This window comes from Bos indicus, unplaced genomic scaffold, assembly GCF_029378745.1.
Source record: "Bos indicus isolate NIAB-ARS_2022 breed Sahiwal x Tharparkar unplaced genomic scaffold, NIAB-ARS_B.indTharparkar_mat_pri_1.0 scaffold_46, whole genome shotgun sequence".
Taxonomy (NCBI): Eukaryota; Metazoa; Chordata; class Mammalia; order Artiodactyla; family Bovidae; genus Bos; species Bos indicus.
Genome location: NW_027223715.1, coordinates 334,322 through 353,585, shown reverse-complemented (window position 1 = coordinate 353,585; position 19,264 = coordinate 334,322). Strand labels below are relative to the sequence as shown.

The following is a 19,264-nucleotide window of genomic DNA, read 5'->3' as shown; positions in this document are numbered from 1 at the left end:
GAGAAGACTCTACACATGGACATCACCACATGGTCAATACTGAAATCAGATTGATTATATTCTTTGCAGCAAATATGGATAAGCTTTATACAGTCAGCAAAAACAAGACCAGGAACTGACTGTGGCTGAGATCAAACTCCTTATTGGCAAATTCAGGCTTAAACTGAAGAAAGTAGGGGAAACCACTAGACCATTCAGGCAGGTAAATTAGTTCTTTAAGTCCCAGGGTGCCAGTTAGCAGAATGAGAACTGTAGAACTGGAAGGTCTCTAGAGAAGATGTTGTCCAACCCCCTCATTTTGCAGCTCAAGTGACAGAGGCTTAAAGCAGTCGTGACTTGCACAAGCACGGTTGGTTCTGCCACTCTTACTGTAACCTCTGGCAAGTCCTTAACCACATCTGGATTTCTGCTCCCTCCTCTGTAAAATGAACTGGTGATCATCACAGCTAACAACTTCCAGCCACTTGATGTGTGCCCGACACTGTCTTGAGTACTTTAAGTGCCTTTCTAATTCTCCCAACTTTCCAAAAATTATTTATGATCATTTACCTTCTAATATAGAGGGGAATATCAAAACATAGAAAGCTTAAATAACGTGCCTGAGATAAGACAATTAGGAAATTTTGCAAAGCTGATCTAGTAACCTAGGAAGAACTGCCTCCCAAATCCTCAAATTCCAATTCTTAAATTTCTTCTAAGAAAATTGGTTGTGCTCTTGAGCATTATGGAGAAGAGGAGTCCCTGTGACATATCCTGAGAGCAGTATTGCCCATTGCCTCCCAGGGTAGAAGGTAGACAGATTAATAATATGCACTGTGCTTAATATAAAAGAAGAATGAAGCATTTTTCTTCTCTCAAAAGTTTTGGAAGTTTGTGACTCTTCATCTATTTATTGACATTGATTGGTTGTTTGCAGTGGCTAGTAGGTTTTATTCTAGACACTGAGAATCTAGAGATAAGAAAAACAAAGTCCCTTTTGAGACTGACGTCATTCACTTAGCATAATGATTTGGGGAATCATTCAAGTTGTATGTGCCAAGAGCTTGTTCTCCTTTATTGCTGAGTAGTGTTCCATCTTACAGATGTATCCTAGCTTCTCATTTCTCCTTCACTTATGATGCAGAAGGTGCCATGATCCAGGTGTGGGTTGGAAAATAATTTCCAGACATGAGACAGAATGAGAGGGAAGTAAAGTTTATTAGAGTGGGAGACGCTGTTAGAACAGTGGGCCAGCTCGAGGGAGAATTGATGTTAAACAGGGGTCCTTAGTCTGCTTTCATACCCAGAGTACAAGGGGTGGGATAGGGGTCTTGCATGTCATTTGCTGACTGGATGAGTCAGGTATACTGGGTGGCAGGGGGGCGGTGCGGGTGAGAAGAGTAAGGCAAATGGCTTCTCCCTATGGGGTAGGAGGAGAGACAGGTTACACTGCTCAGGAGGACCTGAAATCCATTAATAGTTACAACACGGGGGAGGGAAGGATGATAAGGGTCTGGTTTTTCTGTTCTTGCATTCCAAGACCCACCTTGGTTTTATCTGCTCTGTTGTCCTTGGGTCGCCATAGAAGGCTCAGCTTCTCTGTACACCATTGCTGAGTCAAATCTTGGAGACAGAGTTTTGGGTAGAAAAACAGAGTTTCCTTGCTTTGCCAGGCAAAAGGGGACACAGTGGGCTCCTGCCCTCAAAGCCCTCTATCCCCACTTGGGGAAGACATTGAGAAGTTTAACTGTAAAGAGGGTGTGATCAGCTCTTGGACAATCTTCTGATGGGCTGGTGGTGAGGTAAGCAGGAGTCAGCATCATGGACCTTCAGATCCAACTGGTCTAGGGTCTACACGTTGTGGGCCACACACCATGGTTAACTTCTGCCACCAGAAGGGGTTTCAGTATCTGTAAACAAGCGCAAAATCTTATTGTGTGTATCCTTCGATGGGGAAGCAAGACCTTACCCCAATGCTCCTCTTGATTGTTTCTCTGGTTTCCCAATTCCTTCCTTCCTTAATTAACAACCACTTGAATCTGCCCACTGGTGCTCAGGGAAGGTCATGGAGGCTGAGTGAAGGCTGTTTCCTCTGATCAGAGAAAGAGGTGACACAAAGGCCTTGAGCCCAGGAGCCCCACAGGGCCATGCATGCCTCCACTTATTCTTACGCCCCTAATTGACTGCTTTTTGTTTGCTAAAACCTCCGTTATAGCATTGAATAGTAGTGGGTGGGAACATTTGCTTTCTTCCTGGAAATGTCTTCATTTGTGCATGGGTGCATGTACACTCAGTTGAGTCAGACTCTTTGAAACCCTATGGACTGCAGCCCACCAGGCTCCTCTGTCCATGGAATTTTCCAGGCAAGCACATTTGGGTGGGTTGTCTTTCTTACTCCAAAGGATCTTTCTGACCAAGGGATTGAACCCACCCTGAGTGTTTCCCAATTAGGCAAGTAAGAGAGCAGCTGAACTACAGCAGGGTATTACAAGTATTTGAGTGTGTGTGTACTGTGTAATCATATTAAGCAAGTATCCCCCAATCACCATTTTCTTGGGAATTTTATCATGAATGGCTATTGGATTTTATTAAAGACTTAAAAAATCATCCATGAAAATAATTGAGTGAGTGACATTAACACATTTCCCAATATTCAACCAACCTCTGTTTTCTATCCCTCTTGGTCATGAAGTATCACAGTCTTAACTGTGGAACAATTTTGAATCCACTGGAAATGGCCTCTGTGGCAAAATTAAACATATACTACATTTAGGGAATAGAGAGAAAAGGTATATGTTTACATTGTCTAAAATTTCATAATCTTTCCTAGGTCCTATCCAATATTTCCAGAGAAAACACAGAATTAAATGTCTGCTCTCATGTAAAAACCAGTCCAGTGAGATGTGTTAAAGAACCCCATTAGGGACTTCCCTGGTGGTCCAGTTGTTAAGACTTTGCCTTCCAATGCAGGTGGTGCCGATTTGATCCCTAGCCAGGGAGCTAAAGATCACACATACTTTGCAGCCAAAAAACCAAAACATAAAAGAAAAGCAATACTGTAACAAATTCAGTAAAGACTTAGGGGAAAAACAACAAAAAAAGAAGAGCCCCTTTAGATAGTATTCACTCTCCATGTAGGTGACTCAGACACTTTCTGCAACCATTGTATTTATTTCCTCCCATGGACTTTGGATGCCTTACGGGACACTGGTTTGTGGAGAAAGATGGAGCTCTCCAGGCTTCCCGGGGTGGTGCCGGTGGTAAAGAATCTGCCTGTCAATGTAGAAGACACAGATTCGATCCCTGGGTTGGGAAGATCCCCTGGAGAAGGAAATGGAAACCCACTCCAGTATTCTTACCTGGAAAATCCCATGGATGGAGGGCTACAGTCCACAGAGTCACAAAGATCGGACCCAACTGAGCACGCACACATGCATGTACACATGGGGTCTCCAGCCTCAGCCTCTGTCTCCCCTACTTGCTGGGTGATGTCTCATGTCTGTCAAGCCTCTGAAGGCCTGCTGGTCCCGAACAAGAAAGTCCACAAGCTGGTGTAAAGGCACTGAGTGAGTTGATTTCTGATCCAGGCAGTGCCCTTTCAGGGGCTCCTCAACTGACTTGACCACAGCTCCAGATGGTCTATGTTCTCTGTGGCTGGTCAGGCAGTGACTCTCATTCAGCCCTAGAATATCAGCTAGAGGGTAATATTTCATGTGGTTGTAGGAAATACAACTTCACCAAAGTAGCTTAACAAAGGGTTCAATTTTGATACAAGGAGTTTACGGCTGGTACTCCAGAGCTGATGTAACTATCCAAAGAACTTGATTTTTTTTTTCTTCTACCGGTTCTGGTATCTTTTGTCCCCAGAGTGGCAAGATGGCCACTTCAGCTTCAGCCTCATGTCAGAACTGCAGGCAGAAAGAACAGACACAGAAGGAAGACAGGATGGCTCTTCTATTGCAAAAGCAAAGTCAACCCACAGGGCTTCTTCTACCACCTCTTGGTCATACGCTTACCCCAGGTATAAGAAACACAGTACAATTCAGTATTTCACATGGGTCCATTGCTGTGATAAGCAAAATTGTAGTTTTGTTAGTAATGAGGAGGGGACAAATGCTAGTGAGCTGATGTCCAGCAGCACATGCCATATGAGCTGGGGTGAATTTGCCATACACTTCTCACTCTAGAGAGACCTCATTCTCAACAGTATGGTGAATTCTTTTGATGATTCCCAACCAAACTTTCCTACAGTCCTAAACTCTTGCTCATTCTACACATGAACCAAGAAAAGGACAAGAAAATAAAACCTCAGTGCTTGAGTCTGGTTCCAAAAAAGAACAGTCTTATATTAAATATCCTCCAGATAAACTTTGGAATAAACTACAAAGAACAAATACTAGAAAGTACTGGGGAGCCACCAAAGCAGATACAAATGGAAAGTATTTCTGTCCTTGAAACAAGGATCACATAAGGTGACATCCATGTTTGAAAGTTTTTTCCAGAGGGCACTCCCCAGACCACAATACAAGAAGTGACCAGAACTTCGCTATCTAATATACCTCCTATTTCCTGAACCTGGAGAGAAAAGTTTAGGAGCATATGTGATTGCTTTATTCCTCTGCCTTCCTGCCTACTTTTCCCTATAAGAGGAGAGACTGTTCTCAACTCTAATTAGCTGGACTTCTACTGTGTAAAATGTTATTGTCTAGTGACTAAACCTTTTTCTGAAAATTGGAGAAGTGATAGGATGTGGATAATCCATTGGTTGAAAGGCTGTCATCTTTTGAAAAAAACTCTATTAATATTTTTAAAAAATATTGGAATCTGATATTCAGATTTTCCCATATTTTGTGAAGCATTAGCTTGCATCAGAGTCACCTGGAAGACTTGTTAACATACAAAGTTACTGAGTGAGTAGACCTGAGAATTAGCACTCCTAACAGTTCCCTGGCATTGCCAATGTGGCTGGTCCTCAATAGTGATTTGAGAGTGATTACACTGGAGCAAATATCCTATTTTTGACAAAGAAAGTGACAGTGGCTTCAAATTTTTTCAAGGCATTTCCTCTACTCCAAGTATTACCAGCTAGATCCAGGGTGCCAAAGACCCTTCTCCTCTCCAGGATTCTGAAGGAAAAGTATACACACAAAGAATTGAATCTAATAGAGAAAAACACCATATTGTTACCAATATGCTAGGACTCCCTAGTAAAGATGAAGTGGAGACAGAACAGGGACCAAAAACCACAGTTAGGAGTCATCCTTCTCCTGGAGATGGAAGAGAGCCCAGTCCAGTCCTGTTCAGTCACTCAGTCATGTCCAACTCTTTGCAACCCCATGGACTGCAGCACACCAGGCATCCCTGTCCATCACCAACATCCAGAGTTTGCTCAAACTCATGTCCATTGAGTCAGTGATGCCATCCAACCATCTCATCCTCTGTCATCCCCTTCTCCTCCTGCCTTCAATCTTACTTAGTATCAGGCTCTTTTCCAATGAGTCAGCTCTTCACATCAGGTGGCCAAAATGTTGGAGCTGCAGCTTCAGGATCAGTCCTTCGAATGAATATTCAGAACTGATTTCCTTTAGGACAGACTAGTTGGATCTCCTTGCAGTCCAAGGGACTCTCAAGAATCTTCTCCAACACCACAGTTCAAAAGCATCAGTTCTTTGACTCTCAGATTTCTTTGTGGTCCAGCTCTGACATCCATACATGACTATTGGAAAAACCATAGCTTTGATTAGATGGATGTTTGTTGGCAAAGTAATGTCTCAGCTTTTGAATATGCTATCTAGATTGGTCAAAACTTTTTTCCGAGGAGCAAGCATCTTTTAATTTCGTGGCTGCAGTCACCATATGCAGTACTTTTGGAGCCCCCCCAAATAAAGTGTGTTTCCCATCTATTTGCCTTGAAGTGATGGGATCAGATGCCATGATCTTAGTTTTCTGAATGTTGAGCTTTTAAGCCAACTTTTTCACTCTCCTTTTTCACGTTCATCAAGAGACTCTTTAGTTTTCGTTCGCTTTCTGCCTTAAGGGTGCTGTTATCTGCATATCTGAGGTTGTTGATATTTCTCCTGGAAATCTTGAAGCAACAGTTAGAACTGGACATAGAACAACAGACTGGTTCCAAATTGGGAAAGGAGTACGTCAAGGCTGCTTATTTAACATATATGCAGAGTACATCATGAGAAATGCTGGGCGACTAAGCACAGCTAAAACAAAGCTCATTGACTCAATCAGGCAAGAACTGAGCAAATCAAATACTGCATAGAGAAGGAAACTAAGGAGAGATAGGACTTTCATCTGGGGGAAGCAGAAGAAAAAAAAAAAGCCTAAGAAGAACAACTGCCAACAACAATAAGACCCTTACATTTTGTGAGCTGTAAGAAGAAAATGGAGTTGGAAGGATGGAAAAACCAACATACTTTGAAAACCTTCAAACATTACTAAGCTGAGGATAAGCTATTTCCCTCCAAATTTGCTCCTTTTTTCTGACTTGTAAAACAGGAGGGAGGAGAGTCGTGTAGGAGTTCCTGTATCAATTATGCAGAAAATACTAAACCCATCGGGCAAGATCACTATGCATTGAAAATATTTTCATGTCAATGGAAAATCACACATTTCCATCTATTGCTAACTTAAGGAGGAGAAAGGCTTAAAAAAATAAAGACATACTCAAAGTGTTATGTCAATAGTGTCTAAAGTCACACTTCTCATGTAGCTCTAAAGAAAAAGACTTGCAATTTTTAAAACTTTAAGTCCATTGATCTTTGATATTATTGTAAAGGTCTTCTCTGGGCAAGTATTTGGTAGAAGGTCTTTCATGTTTTGTATACGTTAGACTTTTTAGTTTTTTCTTTAAATATTTGCAAGAAAACTTTCCATAACCAAAGTAAAAATATTTTTCATCATCTCTCCAATTGAAAATGTTTTTTTTTGTTTTTGTATTTGTTTTTGTTTTTATTTTTTTTATCCCATAGTCCAAGCTGTTTTATAGCTGGCCCAAGTTCCAACTCCTGAGTCTCTTAAAAGCTGTCCAGAGTGTTTTTTGTTGGCCACTCAATTCTAGGTTCTGTTACTAGTTTTGTCAAGTCTGTTTTTGATGGCTAAGAGGAAACCTTTTATCAAACCCTGTATGTATTTACTGAAAAGATCTCTAACACCTTTTTTTTGTTGTTTCTTTTTTCTTGGTTTCACTGCACTGTAGCACACTGCAATTACCATTCATCCTGAATGTTGTAAAACATCTTCCAGACTTTTTCTTTCTCCTGTTCCAGTTTTACTACCTGCTTTGTCATCTCCATTCATTCTGCATCAGTATCATGCCTTCATTTTGGAGCTTAAATTTTCTCCATGCTTACTTTTAACCAAAACTTAATCTGAGTCTAGTATAAGCAAAATAATCACCAGGATTTAAATTTAATAACAACTAAATGTAGCTCTGTATCACTGTCACCCATGCCGTCTACACAAAGTATTCATAAAAGTACCACAACACTCATTAGGAAGATTGTTAAAAGGGAGTCAGTCTTCGGACATCAGCTAAATCAGTGATGATGTGCTTATGTTCTGACACTAGAAACGATAAATGTTCCAAAGGTTTACATTGCAATACAACAATAATATGTGATACAACCATTAGAGTGAAGTGTATTTCTACCCAAACAACAGAACTGTGTTTCATAGTAAAATATTTTACAGTGCTTCAGTGTTTAAATTAATAAACAAATTATCATGAAACAAAAGTTCAGTTTCGCAGGTATAGCTATATTTGAAAATGCTCAATAACCTGCATATGGCTAGTGTCTACCATACTGGCATACTGCAATTTCTAGAAAACACTCAAATATTTGGAAATTAAATACATTCTCCTTAATAACCCATGAGTGAAAAAAGATGTCACAAAGAATATGCAAACTATCATAAACTGAGTGATAGTGAAAAGAGAACACACAAAACATTATGAGATGCAAATAAACATGTGTAGAGGGAAGTTTTACCCTTCATGTTAGATAAGAAGAAATTTTAATAGTTTACAGGATATTCTCCATGGCATGTTGTAGAGACTCGGGATATTATTATGCTCTTCTGAGGATCCTGGGTTTGCTCCAGCAGGCACTTAAATTACTGGTCCATGCCTTTGAACTTAACTTGGGAAGGCTTAATGTCATTACCAAGGGGCTGTTCCAGTTTTGCTGTTTCAGGGCAAGTCCCTTAGTCCTGAGGTGATCTTTACTCCCACTAGTATTTCAGTGGAATACTTGGTGGACTAGAATCTAAAATTCTGTCTTTGCTGCTGAAGGCAACTGCTGAAATCTCTGACCAGCTTATTCATCCTTCTAAAGTGTTTCCCCTGGACCCTTTAGAGATCGCAATTCCTGGGTCATCCAAAGATTTGAAGGGAGTTTTTATGCAGAATTTCTCATGCTCCCACCCATGCCGTCTGTGGGCATCTCTGTCAATATCTACCCTCTCTGGACTGCCCCCAAACTCCATCCTCTTACTCTCAGGTCCCTGTGAATTTCTGCTTGAGCGACATCCCTGGATCAGCAGGATGGGGACATGCTCTTGGGGGGAACCACATACATGTGATGGCCACGTGGTCCCCTGAGTGAAGTGTCAAGTTCCCTATAGCCTCTCCCTGTATTTGGTCACTCTCAGTGTCTTCCAACAGTTGTTTTAAAACTCTCATTATTTTGAATTTTATACAGAGTGTATGAAAGTTATTACAGGAGAATTCAGAGCTGGAAAACTTCCCTGAGATTTTTAGCCACTGCTTTGACCCACCAAGGAGGAAGCAGCCCGTGGACTCACTGGTCACTTCAGACTCTCCAGATCTCTCTCTTTCATGCTTTGCTCCAGTGTAGGGTTGTTTTTTTTTTTTTTTGAGAATAATGAATTCCAAAGGTCACTATTTTCACAGCTTTGGCCAAGACAACCCTCTCTCTTCCCCCTACCTACAGAACCTCTTTCTTTCTGGTACACAGACCATGGGATTTCCAGAATAAACTGACAATGCCTTCTCTGTTCTCTGATGCTCAGGAATTTATGGTGTGAAGCAGCAACTCCCTTTCCTTCTCAAATGTTGTGGGAGGGATTTTCCTTGATTTTTAGTAGTAAAGGAGAGAAAACCCCATATTCCATAAAATTTTAAGCAATTCCTTTAGAATTTTTAATGAATGATATGTTTTGAGTGACTTGCCATTTACCGTTCAGTGACTTGATGTTTTGTGAGTGACAGTACCTGTCATTTGGTCAATACTTTTATTTTCTAGGATGAGATTAACTAAGCCAACAGGGTTAAAATGAAAGTACCTAAGTGAAAGATATTTATCTTCTTATCTTAAAAAAATGAGAATGACTTTAGCTGTTAATTCAGTGGCTATGAAGTAATGGGTCTATTCACTTAGAAACAAAATGAGCTTATTTCACTTATCCTTGAAGCATTTACAGAGTCTCCCAGTTATTTTTTTTTTTTTTTCAGATTTTTTAATGTGACTTTAAATTTGTTCTTTTCACATTGTGTAAATTTAAGGTGTTCTGAGTCTTACTTTGGTAGACTGGTGTATCATAGTACGGTTGCCGTTTTAACAATCTTTAGCACATCACATACTTACACTAAAATATTATTGTCTACATTCAATATAGTGTACTTTAGACCTCTATGGTATTTTAGTGCTTGTGACAAGTTTGTGCCTGGAACACCATCAATCTTATCCCCTGTGCCCCCACGTCTTGGTAACCATTATTCTCTTCCTTTTTTAAACAGGTTTGACTTTTTAGATTCCACATATTACACAGTACTTGTCCTTCTCTGTCTGACTTATCTTGCTTCCAATTCTCCCAAATTCAATACATAAACATAAGACAATTCCAACTGGAATACCAACAATGTACTTTTTAGACAATTCAACAAGTAATTTTAATTTTCACACAGAAGAAGAAATGCCTGAAAATAACAAAAGAAATACAAAAATGGTGACTGGGGAGGGAGAGTTCACATTACAATCAAAGCCACATGAATCAAGTCAATACTTAATTCATATAGGAGTTGAGAAGATGGAAGACAAGAAGAGAGGCAAAAATTCTCACAGAAATCATAGGGAATATGAAAATTTACCATATGATAACTGGTGTTTCAGTTCAGCAGGAGATGGATCGCCTACTTAGCAAATGGTCTGGCACAAAGGCTACCTTAAGCATACTCCGATATGTCTCTGTTCTGATTCGAGACCCTTTTAGCCAAAGACCTGCTCCAGCTTTCTCAGGGGTCCTCTGGGTGAGGATGAGATGACACCCTGAGTTGCAGGACTCTCCCAGACCCGTAGGCTGCTCCTGAGGATGTTGAGGTGGTCTCCTGCTTCTTTCTTTGCAGCTTCCCTTTCTTCCTTCCTTCCTCCATTCTACACCCCCAAACACCTGGCTGGGGAACCTGCCTACACGCCCAGATGCCCCTCGCTTTCTCCCCTTTCTCAAGGGAGAAGGGGCAGGGTTGCAGGTCAGGCAGAGGCGGGGCTGGAAGTCTCTTCTGCTCTCCATGCAGAGAGGGCATCACGAGGGTGGGCATCACAAGGTGCAGTGCCAGGTGTGTGACCTCCCTTGTCCAAGCCTCCCTGGGAAGAGCTCCTCCGCTGCCCAAGTCCACTTGGACCTCCGGGGTGGGTCTGTGACCTGCAGCCAGGTCTAGGCCCCATTCCCTGAGCACACCTGGACCCTGGATACCCCTGCCCTGCTCTGCTCCTTCCCATGGGGCTCCTTTGCTGCGGATGGTGGCCTCTTTCAAAAGCAAATCAAGAGCAGCTTCTTGTGGCCCTCCCCCTTTTCTAGTTGCCTTCTCCTCCCCAGCCCAGAGCCTGTCCTGCCCCACCATGGTGCTGGGCCTTAAAAGCCATCGTGTCTGCCCTCTTAATGGGCAAGGACACAGCCCAAGAGACGCAGAGTTGCCTGGTCCACATTTCACGCTGATCTGCTGCATCAAGTTTTAAGCCGAGACTCCAGTGGCTGCAATGCTGCCGGGGTTCCATGGCAGAAGGGAGCACAGGCCCTCCTCAAGAGGCTTGGCTTCTCTTAGAGTTCTGTTGCAGAGAAGGAACGCCAGAGACAAGTGAGGATGGGCTGGGGGTGCAGAGCAAGAGGGCCCCTGTGTTCTGGAAGTGTGATGACGGACCTGAGAACTCAGGAGCCCAGCCACCTCCTCTCACCTGACCAGAGGCTGCCTGGAGACAGGAGGGGCCAGGGACCCCTGGGATGGAGCGGGCAAGTGAGGGGCCTGGGAGCCAGACTCCAGGCCTAGGGAGACAGGCCTGAAGCCATGGAGGGCTTCCGGCCTGCACCTCAGATGGGCGTGCTGGGTGGGAGCTGGCGTCCAGCTTGCTCGGGCTCCTTCAGGATGCGATGCAGGCCCCGCAGCCAGGCCTTGTCCCTGCGCGCCTCCTCCGGGCCTGGCTGCCAGAGGCCCCAGCTCTCACGGGGCACGGGGAGGGGGTGAGGGACTGCTGGGGGGCTGTAGGTGTGGCCCTCAGGCTCCTTCAGGACCCCTTCAACATGCCGCATGAACTCCCTCAGCTGGGCCTCCTGCTCGGCTCCATTCCCCTTGTTGTTGAAGCCGCAGTGTCACCTTGAGCAGACATTGTCCAGCTTGGCCAGCATCCGGTTGTCAGTCTCCCGCAGGTATGTCTCCAGCGAGCCGCCTTCCAGGTCTTCCTTCCGCGTGAACACCAGGATGGTGCGGGCCAGGATGCCCGCCCTGAACACCTCCTGGAGGCGCCTGGCCACCCGCTGGTCCTCCTTGGTGAACCGAACCGCAGAGCTGTGTCACCAGAAGCACCGCATGCGGCCCCTGCGGGGAGCAGGAGCCAGCCTTGCCGACACCCTGAGCGGTCCCCGGTCCCCGGTGGTGCCGCACAGCCAGATAGGACGTCGGGGGTGTAGATGACCTGCAGCTCCCTCCCCTCCCACGGGCAGCACCCCTGCTGGAAGGCCTGGGTCACCGGGCGAGCGCTGACCTTGGACTCGAACACTCTCCTCCCGAGGATGCTGTTTCCCGTGGCGCTTTTCCCGCTTCCGGATTTTCCCACCAGGATGAGCCTCACCATCTGCTGGGGTCCCTTCATTCCCCCGCAGACCCTGGAAGCATCGAGAGAAGGAGGGCGGCCAGGGTTAGAGCCTGTCCCCCGCATTAGCCTCCCCGGGAGCAGACGGTCTGGGTCGGGGCAGGACAAAGGAAGACCAGTGTCTGCGTCCGAGCTGTGCCCTAGGTTCACATGCTTTCCTTCCTTTTCTCCTTTTTTCACTTTTGGGGAAAACATTACGGTAGAAAATACATAACATAAAATGTACCATTTGAACCATATTTAGGTGTAGCCTTCCATATATTCACATTGCTGGGCAGTCATCACTTGGGCATCTCAAGAACTTTCCATCTTCCCGAATGACACCCTGTCCCCATTAAACACTCACTCCCCATCCTGCCTCCCCACCACCTGACCTCCACTGCTCTCTGTCTCCATGTGTTTGACTGTTCTAAGGACTTCACATTACTGGGATCAGGCAACTTTTGCCCTACTGTGTCTGGCTTATTCACTTTGCATAACGTGGGCAAGGTTCATCCATGTTGGAGCAAGTGTCAGAATTGCCTTCCTTTTTAAGGCTGAATAATATTCCACTGTAGGTGTAGGTGTATATATGAATCCATATTCATATATATATGGATTTGGGGGGTTGTTTCCACTTTTTGCTATTGTGAATAATGCTGCTATGCACCTCAGTGCACATATATTCACTATCTGTTTAAACTCTATGGGGTATATTCCCCAGAAGTGGAATTGCGGGATCATATGGTACAATGCCACATTTTATGCTTCTGTTCTGAAACTTCTTCTCGGGCCACCTATACCCACCAGGTGGGATCATCCGCTCATGAACTGGGAGCCTGAGCTTCCTCAAGCACCTCTGGTTGGAGACCCTTCCCAGGAAGAGGGTGAAGTTGGAAGCACACAGCCTCTGTTTCCATCCTCTCCCTGCCATAATTGAACATGCCATATTACCTTCACTTTTCCCAACAAGGAGTGTTGTGAGGGTGGGGTCCTTTCAGCCAGACCCCCAGCTCCACAGCACAGCTCACATTGGGGTCACAGTCCTAAGCTCCACCATTGAAGTTTGGGCTGGACACCCTCACCCAGGAAACTATCAGAACCATCAGCTGTGAGTAGATGTCTCATGCACATCTAATACTGAGGACCTCACATCCAGATTTTAGAAATGACTGCGGCTGGAAGGCACGAAGGGAATTCCCTTCTCCTGGCCTTGCAGGTCCCAAGACCCACAGCACATAGAGAAGCACAAAACCTTAACTGATTTCCAGTCTGTTCCCAGGGAAGACATTGCTGTGTCTCACTGCAGAGCCCTCAGCCTCTTGAGGCCAGGATTGGCACCATCTTCCAGCTCTCCCCAGCAGGGGTGTGTTTCTCCTGCCTTTCTGTCTTGGTGGGCTGACCTACCCACCAACTCCGACTGGACAATATCGGCTCCCTCAAGTTTCTGCAGGTGACCTGAGTGAATGACTGGGAGTTCCACAGAAGCAGGGAAGGGCAATGTCCATCTACTCAAATGCAAAGCTGGAGGAAGACAGCGGTTTCCCATCTGCACAAGCCTGGAGACACTCATGCCATGCCTTTGGACTTAAAAGCCAAATACATTGAGCACAGAAGAGGAATTTAAAGTAATACTTAACCCCAATTGCTGCAAAAAGGGTAAATCAGATGTGAGTGCTGGGACTGTGGCTTTCCTATGCAGCTTAATATTATGGGTTTCTCCCAATGGCTCAGGCCACTGAAGTTCGTCTAATAAAAACATAGTTGTGTTGAAATGCATAATAAATTGCCAATCAATTCCCTTATCGAGGAAAGTGATGGATTTCCAGCATTCCTAAATTTCTAAGTTCTGTCTCCCCAGTTTAGATGTCAAGTTGAGCCCATGAAAGTGAAGCCCCTGACCCTGATGAAACAGCTTTTGGGGAGAGGGAGCCCCTTGGGAAGACAGAGCCCAGACCTGTGGGCCCTTGATTGCATCCTGTATGTTTACCAGTGCTTTGCAGCCCCCGTGGTCCTGAGAGTCTCACAGTAGAGCCAGCGCGACACCCACCAGGGGCCTGGGGCGAGCCGTCTGTCACACCCATGAACACATCCTTCCTGACACTCAGTGAAGGGGCAGTGGCTGTGGTCTGTTGCCCCGTTTGACCCACGGCACCATTAGGGGCCTTCCCTGTGTCTGGGTGGGGTAAAGGGAGGCCCAACCCAAACGCCCAGTGATTGCCACCTCGGTGGGCGAATCTCTGACAGGGGAGACTCCCACTGCCCCTCCCAGCACACCACCTGCCCCTCAGGTCCCCAGCCCCACCTCTCTCAAGTTCATGTCTGCTAGAAAGTTGTTTTACCTCCTGACCCATCTGGAGAAGCATCCTGGGATGCACCTTTTTCAGGTTCCTCCAGGAGAAGGATTTCAAATTCTTCTTCCTCCATTTAAAAAAAATTTATCATGTGTCTTACTGATGTTTCCTCCAAGCTTTCAGGGGCTCCTGACTTTTGCCTTTCTCTTGCCCATGGAAGCTGTTTGTATCAGTTTGTTGGCATGGGACTGCATGAGGGGGTGTCTGAGACAACTGCTACCTCTTTAGGGACCCTGTTTCCCCTGCATGTGGTCTCCACTGGGGGGGGGGTTGGATTCTGTGATGGGGAGAAATGACCAGAGATGTGTTCTGACAGACACTGTCCTGGGAGCAGTGGCCAGGGTTCTGGGTGGACGTGAGAAGGACGTTACTGGAGGGGCTGCTAAGGGGCTCATGGGGCCAGGACAATCTGTAGGGGGAGCCTGGCAGTGAGGGCCACAGAGGCCGAGCACTGGGCGGTGAGGAGGGCAGCAGACACACACAGGCTCCCTCTCCACATGGGGTCCAGTCCTGCCGGGACCCCCGGTCCTTGGTGCTCAGCTCCAGGCCACTGACTCAGGTGGTCACACTGCCAGGGCCTCCAGGTCCCCGGAGATGTGGATGCTGAGTCCAAACTACACATTCTTGAGATCTTGTCCCCCTGGAAGATTCGAGGATATTTTATGATATTTTCTAGAGCAATTCCCAGTCCTCTTTGCCAAGGAGGGCATTGTCGCCCTCCTTGATGACAGGGGAACTCCTGTCATCCCCTCTCAAGCCTAGAGAGCTGTCTGCCCAGCCCCCGGCCCCCTCACCCCAGACCCTGCCCGATGGGGCATCACCACACGTGCACCACGCGCCATTGTTTGTCTCCGACATGGAGCAGATCTGTCACCTTGTGAGGTTTCTTAGGAGAAAAGTAAGACTTACAGAGTGTCCTGCCCAAGGGTAAGCGGGGAGTGCCAGGCAGAGCCCAAAGGCTGCAAGGTCCTGATTCCCCTGGCTCCTCCCATTGCTCCTGAAACAGGCACACGCACACGGACACTCTCACAAACACACACTCACAAACATACAAACAAAAGATACACACAAATACAACACATACAGTACTTACACACATACAAGTACAAAAGTACAAACATAGCACACACATACAACACACATGAACACACATTTACTCACAAACATGTGAACATACGTGACACAGCACACAAACACAAACATAAGACTGCAGAGACCACTCACACACATCTATTCACAACATAGACATACAAATATACAAACACACAACACTCCACTCACACACACACACATACAAACACACATATAAACATACATGCAACACATACTAACATAACACATATACTCATCTATACACAAATAGACACACACAACACACACATATCACACCAACATAACACACACACATATACACACAAACACAGTATGCACAGCACCCCCACAACACACTGTCAAGCACAATACACAAACACAGACTAACACACAGGCACAGTCACCATGGCCTTGGACTTACCGCCCTGCTGTCCGTGGGGCAGGAGGAATGCCCCTGTCTTGTGTCTCCTGGGGCCGTGTGCTCTCCTGAACTCTCTGTTTCTCCTTTTAGAGCTAACACACTGCAGGCTGAATGGAGATCAGTGACAGTGCCCCAGACGTACACACACATAGAGGACATGGCAGATATTTTTTCAATAATACATGATCTGAATGCTCAGCTCAAGAACTGCCCTTGAGTTCAGCTGTCAGCCTTGAGAAGAGGGAAGAGGAAGTGGGCAGAGCCCTCCGGCCAGGCCCGCCCCAGCCCCACCACGCAGAAAGCTCTGCTGGCTGCACCTGTCTGTGGCCCTGGTGGCAACCCCCTGCAGTGTTCTCACCTGGAAAACCCCATGGACAGAGGAGCCTGGCAGGCTGCAGTCCATGCGGTAGCAGAGAGTGGGACACTACAGAGTGACTTCACTGGTAAAGTCAACAGGGGAAACAGGAACACGAATGTTACTACTTTGATCCTGCATTAGGACAACTAGAACTCAGAGCCTTAAACCAAAGCAGCAGATCTTTCAGAAAATGTTTAACACTGAATTCAGTGTTAAATATCCTACATCAAGTTTCCAGGGAATGAAATGCAGTCTTCTTTTTCCTAAAGAGTTAGATTTTTGGGGGGGTTATTTTTCCCACTTCAAAGATGCTACTGGGTTATGCTTCCTGGGTTTTATTGATTGATTTGTTAACTTCAGCAGCATCAGTCCTTTTTAAGTAGGAATTGTTGTTGCTCCTTCTCACGTTTTAGTTGTTCTCTAACTGTTGAACCTTCTGGTCTTTGAGATTTTCATTTGTTGTGAAAGGCTTTCCTATTAATAAGACATTTACTTTTGAATTATATCTTTTCCAACCTCTTTACTTCTAGCTCATTTATGGGTCCTGAAATGATCACACGTTTTATCTTCACTTTGTTTTTTTGAGCCTGAATTTTCTTCTCATTCTTCCTTCCAACATATCCTCTTGGGAATTTTGCTATTGAGTTTGTATTCTTATTATAGTGTTTCATAGTCTAAAGTGCATGAGGGAATATTCTTTACATTGGGTTACATTCTCCTGTGATTTGATTCCATGTTTATGTATCATATTCATTTATGTGTAGAGAAATAGTGCACAACCATTTTTGTTTAACTTCTTCCTTTTTTTCATTTTTTGAGTGGTGTTTGCCCAGCTGATGCATTGGAATTTTTTATTTTTTGTAATTTTTTTGATAACTTTCTGTTTTCTAATTATATAGTATGGTGATCTGTTCCCCTTCTGAGTCCTATGAACCTATACAATTACTATAACTACCACATTACTTATAGTTTTAATTTTTTTAACTTTATTTTATTATGGTAAGAACACTTGAAATCTAACCATAAAACAGTCTGAAAGTGTCTCAAAAAAATTAAAAATAGAAGTACTAAATGATCCTGCAATTTCACTTCTGAGCATTGATTCAAAAAATTGAAATCAGAATCTTGAAGAAACACTAGCATTTCCACATTTATTAGAGCACTGTTCCCAATATTCAAGAGGTGGAAACAGCCTGAATATCCATCAACAGATGAATGGATTAAAAGAAATGCATATAGTGGAATATTGTTCAACCTTAAAAAGGAAAATCATGCCATATGAGACAATACAAATGAAATGTGAGAACAGTATGCTAACTGAAATAAGCCAGTCACAGAAAGACATATACTGTGTTATTCCATTTATATACAAAATAGTCAAAGTCATAGAATTGGTGAGTGGAATGGTGGCTGCCAGAGGCTGGAACATGGGTAATGTATTGTACACTTACTCTTTCATCAGGTGGGGCTGAGATTGTCTTCATAGTGTACTTTTTAGCCAGTGTATGTTGCAATAATGTTACCTGGAAACCTGTTCTTTTCCTTCAATACAGGTTAGTGACCCCAAGGCAGACCTTCAGAACTGGAAAGCAATTTGGACAGCATTCCATTAAACCTACTCTAATTCTCTTTATTCACTGAAAAAAGAACGAAATACCAGAGAACTGGTGACTCTGCAAGGCTCAATAGAGGTTGACAAGAAAAAATTAGGAACTTGCCTACTGACTTATCATCTAGATTCCCACAACACTTCACTAGAAGGTGGCTGCAAATATTTTAGGATGCGTATCTAAAAAAGAAAGACTATTTTCTAAAAAATATAACCACACTATCAAAAGTAGTATAAATTTTTAGTTTTATCAAATATCCTTTCATTAGATTTCATGGATTATCTCATAATTTATTTATGGTTTAGTTTGTTTGCAGCAGGATGCTAAAAAAAAAAAAAAAAAGTCCAACAAAATGATCCAAGGTCATTTTATACATTTCCTGCCTCAGATTTTAAATCAGTCATTTCTCCAAGAGACCCTGGTTTACTTGTGTAGAAGCTGATCCTGAAAACTATAATCTGGGCTGGTCTAATTAGCTCATCCAAGGCATTCTTCTTTTCTGTTACACTATTTTTGATCTCAAACATTCATTTTTGGTTCTTAGGATTTCATGTTCCTTACATGAACATGACCCACCTGTTCTTACATTAGAGCCCTAGAATATTCATCTTAGTTGTTTTAAATTCCTGGTCTAATCATTCCAAGGTCCCTGGGTGGACAAATAAATCTTGCCTGGCATTTCAATAAGTAATGAATGTTGCCCACTATCAAGTCATCAGCATTGCAGCCCCAGACAGTGTGCCCTGAGGGGAATTCAGATTGGAGAAAAACAGGATACTGGCCCTAAATAGCTAAGATGCACATCAAAGGAAAGGTTTCAATGAGCCCAGATTCTTGCATCTTCCCATATGTAGAAAAGCACTATAATCATTAATTTCAGTGTCTGGTTTTTTGTGATTAGAAGTAATCTTTTGATGCTTGACCATACATTTTGTTTTCTTTGGTTTTGTTTTCAGTGAAGGTTCCTATATATCCTGTCTCCTCCACTACCTGTTTGGAACAGTTCCTCAGAGCCATCTGAGAGAGTGTCTCCCAAGCTACAGTCTTCAGTACTTCCTCAAATACAATATCATTCTTAACTTTTAGTTTGTGCATTTTTTGTTCCGTCGACACCTGCTGTGTCTAGTACTGGTGCTTGCTCTGTCTTTTCAAATTATATTTTTTGCTCTTTAGTTTGTCTGCTCATTTTTCTCATAATCTGGACACAATGTCCTGGGTAAACAGAACTGCTGCTGTAAAGAAGCCTTTAGTACTGTGGTGCTGGGGTGAGGGAGGGGACATAGTCTATTTTCCACAAGCACATCTCTGTTCTAGTGAGCCTTTGCATCTGGACTGTGAGTCTCACAAGTGTTTTT

At 44.1% G+C, this 19,264-nt stretch overlaps 1 protein-coding gene across 1 annotated transcript; it reads right to left on the bottom strand.

Moving 5' to 3' along the window:
* Positions 1 to 9,860: 9,860 nt before the first annotated feature.
* Positions 9,861 to 15,916, bottom strand: LOC109557778 (GTPase IMAP family member 6). The gene is given in 3 exon segments (XM_019959295.2): positions 9,861 to 11,787; positions 11,789 to 11,878; positions 11,880 to 15,916. Coding segments are annotated over 3 exon segments (972 nt in total). The 5' UTR covers positions 12,291 to 15,916; the 3' UTR covers positions 9,861 to 11,316.
* Between the last annotated feature and the right edge of the window lie 3,348 nt (positions 15,917 to 19,264).